Raw genomic sequence first — 21,962 nt, forward strand, 5'->3', positions numbered from 1 at the left:
ACTAGGTCAGATTGCAAATGCGCCAGTACGGCAGATAGTGGCAGACAGCTCAAGAAAGATGAGTAGCCCGACAAAGGCCAAAACCTTTGCAAACTCTCAAGGCTGGCATACATAGTAGTCCTCCTTGTTTCTTGAAGAACATAATGGGTTGACTGAAACCTGTGCACCTCATCAAAGTTGAATGTAAGAGGAATTCTCAGAGTATCAGACCATGTTAGAACACATTATTATAAGGCAGCTAGCCAGCAAAAAAGCAAAAGTCATGAGGTATTCGATACAAGCTATTTATCAAGCACTGCGACAGAAGTCAACATTTAGGTTGGGCTGTTAGACTTCTCCGTCACCAGTTCAGACTTCTGACAGCCGTCACTCAGCTTAAAAATATTTTATTGCTGAGCTTAAAAGCGTGGCATGTGTATTTGTGCATCACATACAAAGCTGTGTGTTCCTTGCATAATGTTAAATTCTGCCTTGCGTTACATGTCATTCTGCCTACTTTCATATGTTATGGCCACCCTGCATGCCAATATTGGCAAAAGATTCACATTTTTTGGTTAACTGCGGGATGTACACAAGTACTTTTGCTGTACATTGCTACCGTGTGTCGTATCTTCTTCCTGCCATTGCTTTAAATATTTTGTTAAAACTTCGTCATTACATCATGCCACTATTGTCTTTGTCTTGTCACTTGCTAAGGCGTGTTAACATTACTGACGATTGCTCTGCTTCACAGGTGTCCGTCAAAATAAACCATGTGCATGCCAGACTCTGCCACTTGCCTTATTTCCTCTGTGTTGCAGAACAGCATCTGCAGCTTGTATACAGATTTGCACAAGTACCAGCTTGAAATATTAAAAATATAGATACATATTATCCAGCCTCGTGAAATCGAATGGGAGGCACTGGAAAAGTGGAAAAGTAAAAATGATAAGGGTGAAAACTGAATATATATTAAAACAAAATTCACAGCCCCAATAGCACTATCATTGCGACCGCAGTTTGGCACATAATAATAATGATGATTGGGTCACAGGAAAGGAAAGGTGCAGTATCTGTCGCACTAGTTCTATAGACACCTGACCCATGCTGTAAAGGAAGGGAGGAAGGTGGGAGCGAAAGTGGAGAGAGAGAAAGGGGTGCCATAGTGGAGGGCTCCAGAGTAATTTCGACCACCTGGGGATTAACATGCACTGACATCACCACAGCACATGGACGCAATGCACATCACGACCAATGGCGACTTTACGATTAAAAACCACATATATTTGGCAGGGAGTCTGAGATCGCACAAGAGCCAAGGCAGAGTTAGATACAGGGTGTTCTGGGAAAGTGCAATAGTGCAATTACTTTTTTTTTTTTCGGCGCTACCAGGTTCGGATTGTTTGGGTTAGATGGGGGGAACATTTAGGCTTGTCATCACTGCCTAGTGCAGTTGACTCCATGCACTGGGAGAGTCGGCATCACTGTTTTGGTAAACCTCCTGTGTCACGACGCGAAATGGCGTCTGCATGCAAACAATGGTACGCAATCAAATTCAGGGCTAAGCTCAATTAAAGCCTTGCTGACGCCTACCAAATGATTCAGGAAGTCTAAGGGAATTCTGCTTTGTCGTGTTGTTAAGTTTCAAGGTGGTCGAAGGTGTTTGCAGCAGACCATGAAGATGTGATGAACCCTGCTGTGGATGACCATGAATGAGCAAAAGTGATACAAATGTATCATGTACGTGATCAATTGAACATCAACCGTCTAATCAGTGTGGACCAGTCTAGATTGACTGACAACCACAAGAACAACAGAGTGGCGATTGCAAGCAAACTTTTGGAATGTGTGTAAATTGAACCTTACTTTTTAGCCAGTGTCATTACTGCAGCAACAAAACATGAGTATTTGAGCACGACCCGAAATGAAGTGGAAAAGTTCAGAATGGCACACCTCTGAATCCCCTGGACCCAAGAAGGCAAGAATGAGAAAGTCATAAGTGAAAACGATGCTGGCTTGTCTTTTTCGATGCCAAGGGTGTGATCTAGAAGAAATTTATAACACCTAAGGGCAGATGATCAATGCTGCCTACTACATGGATGAGGAAAAGGATTCTCCGAGCGCAAAAGGAGGCTGCCAATACCTGACAATTGCACCATGAAAATTCTTCTCAGCCACGCTCCTCTGCATATATGAGAGTTCCTGGCCAAGCACAGCTTGGCAGTGCTGCCCGACCTGGCTTGACAGGCTTTTTCCTTCGCAAAAAATAAAGAGCACCTTGAAAGGAATCCGTTTTGGGACCATCGAAACTATCCAGATTGACATAATAAAGGCTCTAAATGAGGTTACCATCGAAGGCTTCCAGGATGCGCGCAGTGCATGGCAGAGTCGCTGGCAAAAATGTGTTGATACCAAAGTGGACTATTCCATATTATTTTAAATATTTGTAATATCTTGAATAAGCTTTTTTTCTAATGATTAAACTGCTTTACTTTCTGGACACACCCTGTAGAAATTGAGAACTACTGCATCCCGAGTCATCCTAAGCATGCAAGTATGTTCGTACGACTTGTCTAAAGTGGGGATTTTCAGCAAAGGGCGCCGGCAGACGTCATACCCTGCAAGGTACAGTGAATTAATGTATTATGACCTTAGAGTTGTGTAGCCTAGCATGCTGAGCACTTCAAGTGGTGTACTGTTAGGTGTAGAGTATGTACAAGCATGCATAGTCACAGCTTTTACATATGTAGTAATGACTTGTAGACTTCATGCTACATAGCTTGATTCTACATTTAATGTAAGATATTGAATTTGTACAAACATTATGCAGTCATTACTCGGTCATTATGTAAGGTAGCATGACTCTGCATTTTACCTAATGCTTTCGCATTCTCAGGAGTGTCTCTGCCAAATTTTTCTGAAGGCACCTCCGGGGTTTTTTTAATTGCATAACATTCCTTTGAGTCCCCTCTTTCGAATACAAAAGCAAAAACAAACTGATAGTCGGTAGTCGGCTTTAACCAACCTGCATTGTCACGATGAACCAACTTAAGTTGTCCTGGATAAGGCCACAGAACATATGTGCAACATTGATTAGCTAAGTGGTGATTAGGTTATATCTGAAGATATGGAGTTATATTTCAGCGGACCTAGGCCGGGAGTGCAGGGAGTGGGCTTTATCATTTCCCTTCTATTTCCCACAGCAACAACGTAGAGCAGTCCGAAAAGTTATGGGCTGAGGCATGGCTCCGCTGCCCAAGCCAGGGAAGCTGACCGGCACGCTTCGCCATCCAGGGTTCGAATCACGTTTGCGGCCACATGCCATTTATTTTATGCGTCCCTCACATGGTGCTTGATGTTGCGCTTTGACGATGGCAGAGTGTCTTCATTGCCTCTGAGCTTATCCATATCTTTGAGAACATCCTAACTGGTGTTACTGGTGGAGCAAACTTTCAGTGCATACTAGTTGGCAAACAATTGGTTTCAACTAGAACTCAACCGGGATCCTAACTGGAAATAGGTTCCTTTAACCAGCTAGTCACAGCTATAAATTGCATCCCCTTATTTCAGTTCCTGTGTCCATGGTGCAGTGTGCCAAGGCCGGTTTCACTGCGCCTGGGTTTTTATCACCACGATATATATGCTGTTGCCTGCTCGGAGTGAGGGAAAATGCCAGTCATCATGGAACCTTATAGCGCTTGCAGACGAATGCTCAAATAATCAACGATTCTTGACAGCGCCAGTTTACTGCCCTTGCGCAGATAAGCCTGCATTCTGGTGATTTAGCTCCAATCGGTCAGACTTTCCAGCACGCGCACGTGCAAAAGAAAAAGAAGATAGGAAACGACCGCCTTATGATCACCGGGACGAAAAGCACCGTTCAGATTAACCAGCTAGGATAACAGTTGCCTTTTAGACCTCGTGGTACAAAATTTTTATTCGAAACATTTCAGGGCCGGTTATCCGGGGAAGTTGGTCGCGGAAGTCTATTAAAAGCTCTGCAGAAATAAACGAGAAAAATGTACGCGTGCATGGAATGAAGGGCGCGATGCAGCTGCAGAACTGGGGTATGTGTGTCATGAACTTTCATGCGACAGCTTTTCGGTAGCTTTCATGCGACAGTTTATTTCGCACGTAGTACAATCAGTACAATTAAGGCGCGAAAACGTATATATGTTCGATCAGCTAGCTGGAAAAAGCCACGTCGCATGCTAATCTTAGCAGGGCCGAAAGATTCCTCGCAGCGACGACGCGGCCTTGGTTTTAGTTACTTGATGCCTCAGACCAGTTCCCATCCCCTCGGGTCAAACGAGCGATAAGGAAAGGAAGAGCAGAACTGGATGGGGCCCTCTCGCACTCGCTTCGGGCGCCGCTCACAAATAAGCGTCTGTCTGTCTCTGCGGAACCCGTCTCGCTGAAACATGTCGTTCGTGCCCGTGCCCGAAGACTGCGATTTTTCGTACGCCAACCTACCCTACGGAATCTTTTCCACGCCGACTAATGTATGTATACGCCCCGGTCCGTGCCTGTGTTTTATCAGTGAACCCGCTCCGTGCGTAAACGGATCCGTTGATGCCGCCAGCATTGCTGCAGCTGTGGCAACTGTTTTTTCTCGATTGCAAGCCGTCGTTTTCAGACCGACGCTGAATTGAGGTTCTGCGCGTTTTAGGGAAACCGCTTGCTGCCTGGTTACTTCCACCGAAAGGCTTCAAATTTCAAAACTAGCGGTTCAACCGATGCTTTCCGTACGCGAACTGCACGGCCCGCGAAAAATTTGCCGAAAAGGCTCGCGGTGTCGCTGTCTGTGAGCGGTAAACAGCGTTTCCAAGATCTTTAGTTGAAGGGAAGTCCGATATCTACATACATTCGCACGCTTTACACCAGCGAGAAATATGCTGCACTTGTATTAACTGCCAGTACCGTAGAAAAATGCTACTACCAGTACATGCAAGGGTACGGAACATGCGCGAGCTGCGCATGCGCTGTCGCCTCTTGCCCACGTGATTTATCAGCGCGTTATTCAAATGAGCGATTGCATACACGATGTTGTGTTCGACAAACGGGGTTTGTACGCACGACGCAAGAACGACAAAAACTCGTCAATTTGCGCAAGTAAAAGCGATCGTAGCTCCAGATCGTAGCTTATGAATAGCAGACGCGGCAGCTACGCAAACCTTTGCTTGTTTTCGCCGAGTAATACTTGGCAGCGCGCCCATCTGTCAAAGCGTATCTTTCTAGATAGTCGAAAGTTTTTATTTTATTTATTTATTATACAAGTAGCAGCCCCACGCTTGCATATGTAGTTAAAACAGTTAAAATTTGCGAACTTAAATTTAGCATCAAGTCTAGTCGTACCATCCAAATCCTCCACTATGTACCATATTTCTTGTTCTAACATGAAAAAAAATTCGAGCGCATCCTCAAATTCGGAGAAGCTACCGGAATTTTTCTCTAGGGAAACCATCGCTGCACAACTCCGACCTGTTGCATATCTGCCGAGGTCGAATAATCGCGCGAAATGCTGGTGAAGCCCTAGCTGTTTGGCAGTGGCATTTTATTAAAAAAAAAATTCCGAATCATTCGCAGATTTCATATCCGGAAGCATTTTACATTGAGGGTGTGTCTGCGAGAATGGGTAACCCATCAGGTGAAGGACAATTGCAAAATGAATAAAGCATGCTATATAATCAAACTTATTTTTCAGAAGTGTGTTAATGTCTTGAGAAGCAGAAATTTGTGAGAAAATATACTGATCGACTTATAGACACACTGTTTAATCATCAGTCCTAAAATTGAAACGATCAAATAATCATTCACGCCATTGGCCACGGTCGACACGAATCTTGGAAGGCATAGATATTGGTACAATTAAGGGTCATTACGCCCCGCGCTGAAACAGGCGCGCACAATGACGTGCAGGAGAAAAGAAAAGTCACTTGTTAATGTGAAAATATATTTCTGGGTATATCGGGCTGGTGTAAGCTACACATCTTGAAGTGCCAACTGTAAAAGAGAAAAAGAATTAAAAAAAGAGTTAGAAATAACACACAGAATATGTATACATGCTGCCATGTGTCGTGCTCCTTTTCGAGCTTTACAGAACATGTTGTAACATATGGTATCTATAGCCTGTTGATGATTTGCCCCACCATGGTGGCCGGCTCAGAGGTTAGAGCATTCAGCTACAGAGCTCGAGGGCATAGATTTTGATGAAGGAAAATGCAAGGCCCTTGTGAACTGTGCACGCAATATCAGTTCACATTAAAGAACCCCAGGTGGCTGAAATTAATACAGAGCCTGCCACTGCGGCGTCCCTCACAGTCGATGTGCTTTGTGATGTAAAATGCCATACGGCTCACATATTGCTGATTTTGCTACTGCTATTCAAGAGCAGCCAAATGTCGTCTGCAAAAATTGTCAGTCGCTCTATATAAGGTACGTGTTGGCACGTCTTTAGTCTGATTACACCCCATTCTGTTGGCAACAAAATATTCATACTATCCACATTTAAACTTGCTGTTGAAACACTCATGAGCTGCTCATTTACGTTTGATGCAAGATGATTATCTTGTATGAGAATAATATAGTGCATGAGCTTCACAGTGAGTGCTGTGAACTCGCAGTGTGGGACCATAAAAGCAGCTCTTGTGCTATTTGTTTTATTTCATTAAGTGCAGTTTGAAGCAGGTATGTGTGGCCATAGAAGTAACTTTGTTACCATGGTAAATGCATGGTATTGCAGCATTTTGAAATAGTGCCTTTCACTTGAACTGACATGCAGCATCGATTCACCTCTGAGACTGTACGTATATAATTTGCGGCTTTATAATGAATGCCTTTACATCTCTTACAGACAACTCCTCGCCCTGGTGTGGCTATAGGCAACTACATCCTCGACTTGTTTGTGGTGAAGCATTTCTTCAGTGGGCCACACTTGAGCAAATCGCAGCATGTTTTTGAGCAGGTACACACTAATAAGGTAACATGTCTACTGAATGCTGGTTATCTAAAGTTATGGTTCTTCCCTGCAGCAAACCTTAAATGAATTCATGGCTTTAGGCCGGCCAGCATGGCTGGAAGCCCGGCAAGTTATCCAGAAGTTGTTGTCAAAGGACGAGGCAGTTTTGAGGGATGACATCACCCTTAAAGCCAAGTGAGTAATCTCTTGCTTGCAAAAGCATTTCATTTATGTTGACTTTAATGTCACACACCCAAAATTGCTTTGGAAAATATAAACATATAAGCTTTTTATCAGTTTAAAGTCAAATCTCGTCGGAGAAATTTCAGTTACCCTTCTGTTTTTACTTCCCGATTTTTTTTTCCTGGCTTTGTGGTCTTCTTTTATTAGCTAAATGTTGCCTTTCAAGAACTATGTTAACTCTCACAAAACTCTGTCCTGCAAAAGGAGCTCTCCTTGATCATGTTTTTTATTGCCCCGAAAGCCCTACACAGACAAAAAAAAAGACTAGTTTTTTACCTCATATAATGAAAACAAAGCCAGTATGCCCAGTATGCCAGTGTAACAAATAGAGATTGTTTCAATAGTTAGTTACTTTTTCTGTCCGGAATCAAAAAAATATGACAATTTTTTTTATCTGCTCCATGTTGAGCACCAGTGTCTACAACATAAAATGTGCATTATGAGGTCATACAGTAACCAACAATTTTCTCTCTTTTAAGGGCACTTGTTCCAATGTCACAAGCAACTATGCATTTACCAGCACAAATTGGTAAGGCATGTGGCATATTGGGTATGTAATAGGTAAGCTGTAACATAGTTGTGCTTTGGTTTATCAGGTGACTACACAGACTTCTATTCATCCTTGGAGCATGCGACAAACGTTGGCACAATGTTCCGTGGAAAGGACAATGCCCTCATGCCAAACTGGTAAGATAAATTTCTCTGACGGTTTAAGCAAAAAAAGACTCTAATGCGGATTTTAGCTATATCTGATGTTTTATTGAATATGCCAGCTCTATTTAGGTGATGCAAGATGGTTCACATGTCATTTCCGTTTTACTTCCTTGGCTACAGCGGCATCAGCAGCCATGTAATAAAAATATGACTTCTGTTAAAATAAATACGACCTAAAACTTGCGCATGCAGATAGCATATGGCGGAAGCTGCCGCAAGTCTTGCTGAAAGCACAAAAAGCAGAGATGATTGATATAACATGCTTTTCTTGTGAGGAAATGCTATCTGAATGTGCATGAAGTGGAAAAAGGTGGTTCTAAGATGTTTAACATAACTTTTTGGAAGGCAATTGGAACAAGTATTTTGAGTTGACCTCAGTGTCCCATTAACAGCCATAATAAATAGTGACAGTGCTGCATTGTGTATGTTATGAGTGGGTACTGTATTTGTTGGAATGCAGGAAATATCTGCCTGTCGGTTATCATGGTCGCGCTTCCTCTGTGGTTGTCTCAGGAACCCCGATTCATCGACCCAATGGCCAGACAAGGCCTGATGATTGTAAGTGCTGTGCATTAATGAAGTGTGGCAGATTTGTTTCATTTTTTTTTTCTTACATGCAGCATCTTGCATTTTACAAAAATCTTAGTTCCCTAAAGAAATGACCATTAAAGTTCAAAGCTGTTTCATAACCTTCTATGTAGTAGTTTACCCATTAGCTGCTTTGTAAGTGTCACTCCTTACTGTTGAAAAATATGGCACATTTCATCATACTAAATGCCTTTTTCATGAAGGTGTCATCTAATCCACCTCTATGAAAAGTCATTTTGGTACCTTTTGTACTCGCTCTGAAACATTAAATAATACTGCAGTGGAGCCTTGTATGCCGTGTGAAGTTTACATGCAAACTCTGGTGCCATGTCAATTAGGAGCACACGCCTCAAATTGATATAATGGGATGTCCCACGCTTTTTAAACTCTATCATTCTTTGTGCAGTGTCATGGTGGTGTCATATACCATTTTGCTTCCCATTCAGCATCTATCTGAGAGTCAAGATGGAAGCTATTTTTACAATCAAAATTCAAACCGATGACATATGTAACTACCTCCAGTTGTGTGCCATTCATTGTAAGCATAGGTGTCGACCGAAAAGTGAGCCAGATACTGCGCCTTTCTTTCCCCAAACACTTAACCAAATAAGATGTCTAACACTTGTGCTAGTCTTCAGTCTCCCAATGCCAAAAATTCGCAGAATAAAAAGACTGTGTTAAAAGGCACTATCGCATATACAGTTGAACCCCGTTATAAGTGGCACGGATGTAAGAGACAATCGGGTATAGGAGACTCTTCACCCACTTGGTTGGTTGCCCTATCTCTCCCATTAATTTGACCTCTTTTGTAACAGACATCGGACATAGAAGACAATTGGTTATAAAGGACAAGTTATCCTTGCATTCTGGTCAACAATCTCGCTTGTAGCAGACATTTTAACCTTCGATGCAGTGCCATGGGTCGCTAATCGCAGTTGCGCCCATTGTGGAAGCAAAGGGAGACGATAGAAGTGCGCAGTCACTATTTATTATAACTTCAGCAAAGCCAGAGTGGGTTGGTCAGCTATAAAATACCGACAAGAAGCCCCTGCAATGGGAATGCAACATAGGAAAGCACTTCAAACTTACCGCCAAGGGTACCAGTGCGACCGCACGTGCGGGCGTCTGCCCGAGGCAGCAATACCGGGAGCGCGAGGTGGGCAGTCTCGTTCGCACAGCTCCCAATCAAGAATCACAGGTGTCCTGTCCCTACTAAAAGTACCTACTTTGAAATAAGGGCTGATCAGAAAATAAAAACATGGTACCCTGCTTATAAGAGACCTCTCATATAAGAGACAAAAACTGCTCTCCCGTACGTGTCTCTTATAAAGGGGTTCAACTGTATACTCTTAAGGTGAAACTTATGCATCCTCCTAATTTTGTTCTTTACGATGCACGCAAAGTGCCCAAAATTGTGCTTTTTGAGTGCAAAGGGGGTGAATATTGGTTTCTTACCAACCACTTAATTCATTAAAGGAAATTTTTCTTTGATACTCCTAGTGCATGAATCTCTCTCCATTTGCAAAAGTTTCCATAGGTTCAGATGGAAGAAGAAAAGTTGACAAAAAAAAAAGCAGCACTGAGCAGTCAGTAAGCTTCATAACCAATGCTGGCTTCACTCATGGTGGCTAGATCTGACTTTCAAATGGAAGTTCAGGGCAAAAGCCAGTGGCTAGTAAATATGTTACTAAGGGATCATGGTTTTGCTGTGTCTCAAGGACATTAGAGATTCCAAAGTTCAGTTTTTTCGCGACGAACTCATGGTAATGATTTCTTCTCGTGTTCTCCTATATCAAACGGTACACAGCCAAGCCACCTGTGTTTGGGCCCTGCCGTCTGATGGACTTTGAGCTGGAGATGGCCTTCTTTGTTGGTCCGGGCAACAAGCTGGGAGAGCCTGTCCCCGTGCAGCAGGCCCACGACCATATCTTTGGAATGGTGCTCATGAATGACTGGAGTGGTGAGATGCCATGATTGCCTTGGTGCAAAAGTTTGGTTGGCTGTGCATATCTGCGTATCTGCATATCGTCTTTAAAGAGCCGGTTACTCGGTACACTGCATCCCAGTTTTGTTCGGAGCAGAAACTGATTGTTTTTGCTCATTGTGGCTATGGTGACGTTTGTTTGTCTGCAAACGGGGCATTTATTGCTGAGAAAATGCGATTTTGAGAGTTTTGTTTCACTGTATACTACAATTTAAATGTTTATTCTTCTTTAACTCTGTTGCGAGTTCTGTGCAAGGTTATTTGACCACAACATACTTACAAAATCTGCCTGTTTCCAAGCCACAGAAGTGCTTGTCGGGTGGCCTAGTCAGTATTGTGTTTGGCTTGTAGCACAAGGGTCATGGGCTTGAATTCTGCCTATATAACAGATCTAATTGAAACCTATTTACTTTATGAGGCTAAATCACATGTAACAGCCTTTAATTTGTATCGCATGTCATGCTTTGATAACTTTCATTCATGTGTCATCAAACGGGCCAAGAGGTCCTTTCAAATTTTATGCTGATCCCCGGAGTGATGGCATCGCAGTCCTCCTTGATCAGTATGTGGTTTTCGGACCACTGCTGCTAGACAGCGATGCCAACAGGCTTTGCTGCTGATCAGCATATACGGCTTCCACCTTAAGGGACACTGTCCAGGGTATGACTATTTAGGCAAAGGAGCCCAGTGCTTCGATCAGGTACCGGAGATAGTCTGTGCAAAATGCTACAGCAATATGTGCGCCGCAAAGCAGCAAAAATACAAATCAAAGCTCTCTCATCCTTCCCTTCGGGAAACCAGCTTCCCCATTCTCTATGAGGCTGACGTCGGAGTAGCTAACGACATCCATTGGTCGGTCTCGCTGACTGACGGGTGAAGGATAGGTGTACACCACTAAGTGTGTCCACCGCTTGCAGCGCGCTTTTCCCTCGCCACGGTCGGACTGAATGCAGTGGCGCGCACTCCCTCGCCCGTTCTTTTTTTTTTTTTTTTCGTGCACGCAGAGTGCCACACTCCACCTCCCGCCAAATCAGGAGGAAGGGGAATTTAGCTTGCGGAGACTAGACGACCGGGCAGGAGAGTGAAAAACCTTTGTGAGGGAACGGGAGGAAAGAAACACAACAGAATCGGGTGATTGCGGTGGCTGTAACTGCGTTATTAAATTGCTCTTTTCAATAACGTTTTGCGGCCTTGCGTTCTGGGGGCGAAGTCTCGCAATTCCCGGGGAAGAAAATATTTTCGACCGGAGGGTGGACAGTGGCCCTTTAAGCAAAAAAAAAACACCGTGACCGCGATTTGAAAATGAATAATGGTATTGCCTAGCCACACAGACCCGCAGCCAAAAAAAATGTGTATGTCATCACAGTTTTGCTAAGAAGACAGCTAGGGATGACAGTGAATGTATTTCATACTGTTTTTTTTTTTTTTTTCTGGCTTATAAAAGCTTCATTTCCATTAAAATTATTGTCTTTAGAAATGTGGTAATCTGTAAGTGGAAGCCAACTTCAGTGTCCTCAATGTTCTTTTAGTTAAAGGGAAACTGGAATGCTTTTTTGGCATTTGGAAGACACACAACGATTCGAAGATACTAAGGTGAGGAATATATAAGGTATGCTTTACCTTATATTCAAATATATAACCTAAAGCACGTGAACTGGTTTTGCGCCAGCATTTAAAATTGTAACGTAATCGCAGATTAAAAGTTAATTTTTCTCCTCAATGCACCGGAGTAGTGCAGAGAAACTTGTAATGACGTCATTGTAGTCAAATGTTTAGATTTTCCCCGCACTTCGCCAACATGCTGCTGTGCGTCGTACAATATGCTACCAAACAACTATTCATGATATACATTCAGTGGAGTTGGTTTTCTCCCTTTAAGCAACCATTCCTCTGCTTGAAACGCCACTTACACATGATGTCGTTGTCGGGCTATAGCCGGGTGCAATGCACTGCGGAGAAGTCTCAAAGCCTACGCTACTTTATATGGCGATTATATCGGTAACTAAAATGCTAACACAAGACCGCATTCGTCATCTGCAAGTTTCATACACTTGTCTGCTTTAAGCTTGTCGAAATCTGCAAACTCTTCAGCTGCCTTTTAAATAAAGAAACTGAACAACAGCAGTAGAAACTTGCAGTGACAAGCATTGTGAGCAAACTTCCACTGGCTGCTGCAATGCTGTAAGCCTCCACTAGCTGCCTTACTAGAAAAAAATTAAGTGCTTACATCAGGCATCATAGAAATAGTGGGGGAGTAAGGTGTACAAGACAGAAAAACAATATTGTGCCTAAGAACATTACCTACTGGGGGGGTAAAGCCTTTAGGAAGAAGTATCAAAGTTAAAAAAAAAACATTCAAATTCGGCCTTTCTACTTTTTGTGATAAATGCATTGCATTGTAAGCAATTAAGCCAAGGCAACTAATTTATTTGCTGCTTTGGTTAATGCATATACCCTAACACGTCTTGGCTTGGTTTTCTGCTTTTAAGGTATACGTTCCAAAGTTACTCAGGCCCGGTTTACGTTCAAAGTTACTGAGAGACCCCGGAGGACTACAAAAATTTTGACCACCTGAAATTTTTTTAACGTGCATTGGGGGGGGGGGGGGGAGGGGGGGGGGGTGGCATCACACAGCACATGGGTGCCTTGTTTTTCACCTCCACCAAAACAAATGTTGATTGAGAGCAGCAGGGATGAGATTGTTAGCAGCTATTAGTGGTGCTGCAGATATTCATTACACAACTAGCAGCTTCTCTGCTGTAGTGACACCTTTCGTATAAAGTGTTGCTATGGCAGAGCATCTGCCGGCAGAAGTTAAACTTTACAAGCTAAAGCAGTTTACATTACCGGTTCGACTTCATGCTATAGTAGCTGCACTGCGGTGCAGACAAGTTACAAAAACACACTCCAGATATCAGTTGGATTCATGTGCTAAGGAAATGTACTGTGAACCGAGACCTACTGAAGTACAGAATTGTACAGCTATAGGTAGCACTACCCCAGCACACATCATAGTTCATGCCTTTATCCACCAGGATTGTCAGTGCCGGCAGTGTGACACCAGTATATACCTGTTTAGGCAAATGGCTTCTTATATCATTTTACTTCAAAGAGGATATGGTTATCATCTATCCTTGGAATCATCGTTCTCTCTAGGTGCAGCGGTGCAGACGAAATGCAAGGGGAAGAGCAGACTATACTTTCTTTTTACCCTAGGGCAGAAAAAGGTGTCACCTGGCTGTTCTGATTGCAGACTCTGAGAGGGGAGATAAAGCCTAAGCAAATGTATTCAAATTGTGAATGAAAAATATTGTTTGATGGTGATGACCATAGCAGACGAACTGGACAACCAAGCACCCTCGACGGCCAAAGAGCTTACAAGAGTTGGCACATGATGCTTCACTGAAATTGGCTACCAGTGTAGGTCTGTATTAGTTCAGTATGTCTTGGTGTGGACAAAAGGTGGGCCAAACTGTAGACTGAACAGCATATGACCCATTCTGTGTCTTGATGCCATAGTCCTCAACAAAACATCGACAGAGCAAAGGTTTCAGCCAGGAAACAGGAGCACAGAACATTTGCTACAATATCGGTGGCAGCAACTGTCCAATGTGAGCACTTCTTACGATAGATCTATAGTAGGCAAGCAGCCTCACAAAGCCAGGCTACACCAAATGTACCACAAACTATTTCACACATTATTCTAATGGTGTTGATTATGACTTTGTTTCGCCACCTTTTGAAATTCAAGAAGGGATATTATTTATCCCTTCTTGAATTTGAGTATTTCAGTATGAAGGAGTTCTATACTGATTGCTACAGTAGCCAAAGAAGTCAGGACAATGAGACTGGAGGTAGGGAAATGCAGTCAGACGTTCTGCCAGTGATTATATCACCTGAATGCATGGTCTAGTTGCAAACATTGCCCATTGGATTATTTGCCAGATAGACAAATTGCCAGGCTTGGCAAGTTCGTGTCCCAGCTTTTAATCGGTGCTGCAACTTTCTTGCGCATTTTTATAAACTGAATGAACAGTAAGAAAAAGCCAGCAATTTTTGCACCGGGAAGGAAACAACATTATATTTAAAAATACTAGAAAGCCGCTTTGTTGTGCCCGTTAAACAAACTAGAATAAAAGTAGAATTATTCTTTGTCCTTCACATCCACATTTTCTTAGGCCATTTTTTCTTAAGAGGGAAACTGAATTGTACAGATGGAAGGCTCACTGCCTGCTTGCCACAGTTGCATTTACCAGTGTGTGCACGCGGACATGTGCATTGTGTGATGCATTCAGTATGAATCACTGTGACATGATTGTTGTTGTTCTCCTCTAATTTGATGGCACATACCCACACAGGGGGATCGGCCAAGAATTGGGGTGCCTGTGACATGACCTTGTCACCTTCCATCTCTGCTTTGCTTCTCTTCTTTTTCTTCCTTTAGTGTAGAGTAGCAGGCTGAGGACATGTTTGTCCTGCCAACTTATCTGCCTTTCCTGTTACTGAAGTTCTTTCGCATGCTGGTTGTCGTGCAGCTCGTGATTTGCAGAAGTGGGAGTATGTGCCGCTGGGTCCATTCACGGCCAAGAACCTTGGCACCACCATCAGCCCCTGGGTGGTGACCATGGAGGCCCTGGAGCCCTTCCGCTGCGCCAACGTGCCCCAGGACCCGGCGCCAATGCCCTACCTGGCCCACTCGGACAACTACAACTTCGACATAAACCTCCAAGTTGATGTTAAACGTGAGTGCATGCAAGTCTGCTTCGACAAAACTTGCATTTCGAAAGCAAATGAGGCAGTCTTGTATTTAATGTTGGGCGAGAGCTATAATCTTCCTTGCTGTAACATGTACAGAAATTCGTACGAAAATATAGTTTTGCTCCTTAAACTAGCCTTCTTTCTTACTTCAGTCAATGACAGTTGTTATAAAACAAACTGAATTGCCATTGAAGTTTAAGGAGAAACATTCAGTGCAGTGTAAGATTGTTGCAGCAGCAAAGTTACGGAAAATTTATTCCAAATTGCTTCTCCACATCACATCCATATATGGCACACTCCCCAAACATTCTTCATGCTGAACGTCTTTCCAGGCTGCAAATCTAGCTTGACAACTTTCTGACAGCTTAAAAGTATAGTAAAAATTGCTGCATATCCTAGAGTAATGCAGAAAGCTATTTTCTGGTGGAACAAAAAAAAATATTTGGCTCTGAATGGAGCCTGTTTCAGCAAAACACCAAATTTCTATATAAAAATTCACTTCATCCGTTACCAATGCGTGTGCATCTTGATGCAAACTGAATAGATTGTACTCTGATGGGACAGAACTGTTGTTATATGCAAAAAAGAAAAAAAAGTGTCTTTTCTTATTTTCCTTTCCAACAGCAAAAGATGCTGCTGCGCCAACCACACTGACCAAGTCCAACTTTAAGGTGAGCCTACCTGGCACAGCTATTGCATACAAGTGATATTTCATAAAAAAAAAAAAAGAACGAGCATCAATTCATCCTGCACTTGTTTTTACTCCTGTGGGATAAAACCAGCGCATATGCACAGTGGGTGCTTAATTAAGCCTTGGATTTTTTATGGTAAATGCTGGCTACCTTTGTATTGCCAGTTCTCTTAGATCGGCTGAGTGCAACACAGCTCTTTGAGCTGACGTGTGCAGGCATAGGACAGCGACAGGGTGGTCAAAATCAGTATAGCAGTGATTGGTTTTGTGTTAGTGAAACAAGACTAATAAATCTTGCTGATGTGACAATCTGAAGAACCTAGTGTGCTTTGCCCAGCCTTCTCCCTATGGCTCTTTGAATGGGATAACACTGAAGTGAATATAATTGTATTGTCTATATAACTACTACACAGTGCAGCTAATAAGGTGCTTTCTAACTGCAGTACATGTACTGGACGATGAAACAGCAACTGGCTCACCACACAGTTACCGGCTGCAACCTGAACTCCGGAGACTTGTTAGGCTCTGGAACAATCAGCGGACCAGTAAGTATGCAAAGCACCCCCACAAAAGCAACTCCGAGTCATGGTCACACAACCAGATTCTTAGCCTGGAATGTGCCGTCACTTGTAGGTAGTGAAAAAAGGTAATGACGTACGAAGAGTGTAGCATAGATTGCAACAAGGGTTGAGGGTGAGCCTCAGTTTACAAGCCGAGCCAACGCTTCGACAAGAGGATTTTCTGGGCAGATAAGTCCCTTTGTTTGTTGAAACGTTGGCTTGGCTTGTGAACTCAGGCTCTCTCTCAACCCTTGTTCAGTGCTCTTTCATACTATGCAGCCATCTTCTTTCTCTCATTCTACCCTGGATTACCAGCGAGATTCTGCTCTCGAATTTCCAATTTTGATCATGTGTTAGATGTAATGGTTAGTATCGTATAAATGAGTGGTTCAGTATCATCCCACATTCTGTAGCTGTGGCTTACTGATAGTTCAGACAGGATTATAAAATCAGTTTTTTGGTATACTATGCAAGGAAGAAAAAATTGATGCTTATGCTGCAGTAAATACTTCTTTCAGACTGCGGACTCTTATGGCTCAATGCTTGAACTTTGCTGGAAGGGAACCAAGCCCATTCCTCTGAACAATGGAGAAACAAGAACATTTCTGAAAGACGGGGATGAAGTCACTTTGCGAGGTAAGTGCAACAAGCTTCTGGAGCAGAACAAAGTGTCCTTGGCTATGAAGGACACTTCAGTGGAGGGCTTTGGTGTTCTTCCCCGAAAGGCTTATATAATCCCACAACTGCATACCGGCAAGAGCGGGTATGTACTATGTAAAATTCTGTGTAGAGGGATCTGCTTGGATAACTGGCCAAATCTAAGTAGCTTTTACCCGCTACCTGTGCGTGGTACCGACACCTAGCCGGGAGGAGTCTGCCTCTCATGTGCACACGCACGCACGCACACAAATGTGCAGACAATGCGGCTCAGCAGCTGTGCTATTTGTCTATCGATCCCAAAGTTCCAACCTATCCACAACAAAGATTTTGACTGAGGCAAAACGCAGGTGCAGCCCATTTGCTGTGCACTGTCGGTGCTTGTTAAGGAACTCTGGGTAGTGTAAATAATTTGGGGCCCTCCACTACAGCATCCCCAACAGTCCATGCGTCATTTCATAACTTTAGAACTCCAAATTTCCTATTTTTTAATCCATAAGTGCGCCATCCTGTGTACAGCATGCTTCTAAGGAAAGGCAATTCTCAAGTTTTTGAATTGAAAACTTACCTTGGCCGATACTAGGCAATAAGAATGCTGGGATTTCACTGCAGCTTTGGTTTTACATGAAACCACGCAGTGCTGTATTTAAGCAATTGTAAGTCAACGCAAATGTAACTAAAGAAAAAGACAATGGCAGTGACATATTTTGGTTTCAATTGTAAGTAGCCCCCATTTGGATTTTCAAAGATTAAAAAACAACTCGACTTACAATCTTGTAAATATGATTATCTCTAGGTTGAAGTCCAGCTAAACTAAGCTTCTTATCTGCTGTCCGTGGTCACCTTTTAAAATCTGAAAGGTTAGGAAAAGCATGTCCAGTGCTAGAAATATGTTAATTTTTTTCTTTCTACTGGATTTTTTAGAAATTGTTTGGCTTTGGTAGGTCATCCTGGTTTACGAGCTGTCACAAAACAAATGACAAAGTGAACGGGACCTTGCCAGTCACGCGCTACAATCACAGCCCTGGCAGTGTGTGCACACTACATATGCATGAGGTAACCCAGGTATGCTAACTGGAAAGTGGAAGGATCTTTACAAAGTCAGCACACCTGATAGTGCATCAAATGCACCACTGAGTACAGCTGAAGGCAGGTTGACTCTTCAGCTGATGAGTACTGCCAATGAATTGTAGAACCAGATGAGCTGGCTGATAAAGGCTCAGCATTCAGACTGAAGTCGTTACAGAAGTTCTGATGTAAAAGCAGCTCGTAGAAAGACTACCTAATCTCAGAGAGCTTAGCAACTCTGCGGAACATGAATGCAGGTCATCTATGGCTTTTATGCCACAGGTAAGCACTTAGTGGATCTTTTTAGCAGAGTGCTGGGGGTAGCATGGGGTAGCATGGGGTAGTGACCAGCCATGGGTAGGGGTGTATTACATGTGGCAGCTCGTTTATACATGCAAAGCAACAGGCATAAGGAAGCTTGAGTGGTGGTGAGTTGCAGTTTACAGACTCTGGGTACGGGTGTAAGGCAGGTGTGCACCACACCCATTCGTTCATCCTTAAGCCATGCATTACATATAGGAATTGTCTGGCTGCACAAATGTTGCTCTGTTCAGTAAGGAGACTGTGAATATGGTATCAGGGTGTTAGGGATGCGTGCGGACACTGCCACAAATAGAACGCAGTCAAATTCATCACAATATTAAAGTGCCAACGAAATATTGTTATAACTGGGTAAGGAAAAAAAAAAGAAGACAATGTCGATTTCTTTGCAGGAAAAATATCAGTCAGCTTTGATTGTTTCACAGCGTATTTAGTTCCCATTTTGTGGGGTGCCTAATTCTGCACATGCCCAAGTGGAGAACAGCAAAATGAAGCAAAGCAAAATGAAGTCCAGGAGGGACCCTATCATTCGTAAGGAGTCTTTCGCACAGCTTCCCGATCATGATCCCGATGCATCGTCAATATGCAAGAATTCAAGCCTCGACATGCAGTTATCGTTACATAGTTGGGACCTTTGTGAACCCTTACGTCAATGGCATACCGAATAAAGCCTACTTTTCAGAAAAGGTTCTTGATGCATAATCCGATGAGCTTGCAGGACTGTGAAAAGGAAAGCATTTACATTATGTGTGGTTCAGCTAGTGTGGTTGCAGGTTTCAGTGTATTTGTCTCTTACCATAGAAAACAAGAAGCTGACGGTGCCACTTTAGTCAGTTTTTTATATCAGATACACGGTTGTAAGTGGCATTGTTATAGGTGGGTTTCACTATCACTGACCAACACCCATCCAGCTGTCTCACTGCAGAATGTGCTGTCGGTGTATTTTGCAAACCAGGCATGTCATCGTGGAGCAAGATCAACCGCGTGTAGAAATATTTTTACACAAGTCTAAAAGCCCACATTTGCCTCATTTGCATACAGGGTGGCCTTTGTACATTTCTTGCACTACAGGTGCTTTCATTTCCTTCTCGGACACCATTCAGTGTTTTTCTTTTGCACTGTGTCATGCCCCTCAGTAGGAAAATGGTACACAGGCAACAGTGCACCAACTCAAGCTTGTGAAGCATGCTTGCCGTAGCCTCACAAAGCTGGCATGTTCTGCATGCAGGTTACTGTCAAGCCCAAGGCCACCGCGTTGGATTTGGAGAGTGCAAAGGTGTAGTACTTCAAGCTCGCCCACTGTGAAGAGCAGCAAGGCCTTGACATGCAAGCAACATACAAATGCTGGAGCCCATACAGTGCCTCGGTGGTGTCAAGCACAAAAGCCTTGTAGTCAATGAGCATGCCAAGCAAGAATGTGGAAAATAAATAGTGTTGCATTTATTTGCAAATTTCAGGAGCATGCTGCATGGCCAAGGATGAAATGGAGGGAGGGGAAAAAAGGAAAGGGGGGGGGGTTATGCATCGCCATCGAGCTGGCCTAGCTGATCGGGAACATACCTGAAATTCGAGAAAACGCTTGATTAAAGCCATTGTTCACCTTTTTTCAACATAAAGTTTACAGCACAAAATACTGCTGAGAAGCCTTAGGTCTATTTTTCAACGTTCTTCGCGAAGCGCCAAGTCTGTGTGTGCTGGCACAGATGAGCAAAGTGAAACGAGACCAGATTATTTTGAAATGATCAGGTGTGACAGCTACTGCAATGTGTGGCATTTTTTTCAATGACAGCTGTAAAAAATGACTAAAGTAGTATATGCACCATATTTTGGTTACATGTTTTCTTTATGATGCGTAACACATTGTACGTATATCACCCTGTGGTATTCACTTCAGGTATTTTTTTTTTTCACTTCAGTTTCAACAGCTGAGCTCACGTGAGCTCACAGCCTAGCTCACATGAGAGATAACTAGCCTGCCTGAAGAGCCACAATTACAGGGTGTGTAGCAAACCATTTTCAAAATCCCCGACTTTTCCAGGTTTTCCCTGACTATTTCAGTTCAAATCCCCTGAACTGAACTTGCCCAAGTGTCTGTTTTAGTCAAATCCCCTGATGAGTGAAGAGGCTCAAAAATATAGCTGCTGATGATAATGAGCATAGACGAATAATTCCCAACAAAAAAAAATAAATGTTTAATAGTCATATTGTGCAATTTACAACAGTGAAAGGCTGTTATTAGTGTTAATGGCCGGTAAAAATGTCAAAAGTTTACTGAGAATTAAAAGCGCACCGATGCCAGCCTCAGCTCTTTGAAACAATGTATCAAAAAATTGCGAATTTGCTTGATCAAAATTCAGGTGTATAGTATAGGGTGCCTCGTAAGTGCATAATAGTGGCGTTGCCTGCAGCCATTACAGGAAACTGCGTCTAAGTTGCAAACTTTTGATTGTTGATAAATGCCCAATCACCTGGAAAATAAAATTAGTTGACTTGCAGTAGGGAGTCTTAGAACAGTCAAAAATCTATTTTGAGAAAAACTCGTTTTCGTAACGTTTATCCTTTTGAGCACCTGCACTCAAATTATTAACACAATTAAAGACCTGCGCAATAAAACGGGGACAAAGGAATAGAAAACGACAGGACAGCACCCATCCTGTCGTTTGGTACTCCTTTGTCCCCGGTTTTTGCGCTGGTCTTTTCATGTGCCAAGTATGAACCAACTGGCCCAAAGAGCTATTTTGATCAAATTATTAACGCTGAATTCGGTCAGGAAGTGCGATAAAATCTGCTTTCAAAACGTCACGGCAGCCACGAAATGTTCCCCAAGAAGAGGAAATTTATTCGCAATTCCCGCGCGCTGTGGGCGTTGTAGCTGGCCGATCGCCGCCATCTTGGGCTTGGTTTGAAACTGTTTTCTTTACCCGGAATTCAAGCCATCTCAAAATGGCTTCGCTCAAGCGGACTGGGTGCGTGCGCCGGTTTTCCGAAGGCCGTTCATGGTCTCCGATTAGCTCTCACATACGCGAGTCTCCCATTGGCTGGCATGACCAGCGAGTCATTTTATTTTTTCCTTTCTGTTTTTGCGTTTGCCGCCGTCGCTGCCTCTTCGTACGCATCTGTGTTTCGCTCGTGTTTCTCGATCTACCGCTTTACGCAGAGTTTTTCCTTGCGATCCGAGATACCGGGGAGCAGTAGATTGTAACCGTGCACGCAAAGAGCCTTTTGAAGCGCAAGAAACGGGCGTGGAGCAAACACCAGAACACACCGGCCACAAGCGTGTCGTCAAACCTGCGTTACAGCCGATGCCAGACTAGTTAGATGTGCAGGGAACATCAACCACGCTGCCCGACGACGACATCGCGGGAGGAAATTACAGCGCGAATTGCATCTTGGACCTCTGTACACTTCGAGCTGACGCTGTCGCGTACTACTCTATGGCGG

General features: G+C 43.3%; 2 protein-coding genes across 5 annotated transcripts in view; one reads left to right on the plus strand and one right to left on the minus strand.

The window, feature by feature from the left end:
• The first annotated feature begins 4,281 nt into the window (after positions 1–4,281).
• On the plus strand, positions 4,282–19,964 carry Faa (fumarylacetoacetate hydrolase). The gene is made up of 12 exons (XM_084607456.1): positions 4,282–4,481; positions 6,833–6,943; positions 7,011–7,132; positions 7,660–7,709; positions 7,777–7,867; positions 8,355–8,452; positions 10,290–10,442; positions 15,002–15,208; positions 15,849–15,895; positions 16,359–16,460; positions 16,994–17,111; positions 19,750–19,964. Exons 1-12 carry the CDS (start codon positions 4,401–4,403, stop codon positions 19,824–19,826), a joined length of 1,257 nt encoding a protein of 418 aa, XP_084463582.1. The 5' UTR covers positions 4,282–4,400; the 3' UTR covers positions 19,827–19,964.
• The window catches only part of LOC146186818 (pyruvate kinase PKM-like), a 36,249-nt gene continuing 34,226 nt past the window's right edge, over positions 19,940–21,962 (minus strand). For all 4 annotated transcript variants that reach the window (XM_084607452.1, XM_084607455.1, XM_084607454.1 and 1 more), the window contains exon 12: positions 19,940–20,081. In XM_084607452.1, the coding sequence (XP_084463578.1) occupies positions 20,039–20,081 (43 nt within the window). In that variant the 3' untranslated portion in view covers positions 19,940–20,038. The remainder of the gene's footprint in view (positions 20,082–21,962) is intronic.

This window comes from Amblyomma maculatum, chromosome 6 (genome assembly GCF_055883805.1).
Source record: "Amblyomma maculatum isolate TAMU_Amacu chromosome 6, ASM5588380v1, whole genome shotgun sequence".
Classification (NCBI taxonomy): Eukaryota; Metazoa; Arthropoda; class Arachnida; order Ixodida; family Ixodidae; genus Amblyomma; species Amblyomma maculatum.

What these genes read in the sequence shown, in the direction of transcription:
- Faa (XM_084607456.1), top strand. Translation starts at nt 4,401, where the DNA reads ATGTCGTTCGTGCCCGTGCCCGAAGACTGCGATTTTTCGTACGCCAAC. An exon ending in GACATCACCCTTAAAGCCAA is followed by an intron (nt 7,133 to 7,659) that starts GTGAGTAATCTC and finishes CTCTCTTTTAAG; the next exon opens with GGCACTTGTTCCAATGTCAC. An exon ending in AATGCCCTCATGCCAAACTG is followed by an intron (nt 7,868 to 8,354) that starts GTAAGATAAATT and finishes GTTGGAATGCAG; the next exon opens with GAAATATCTGCCTGTCGGTT.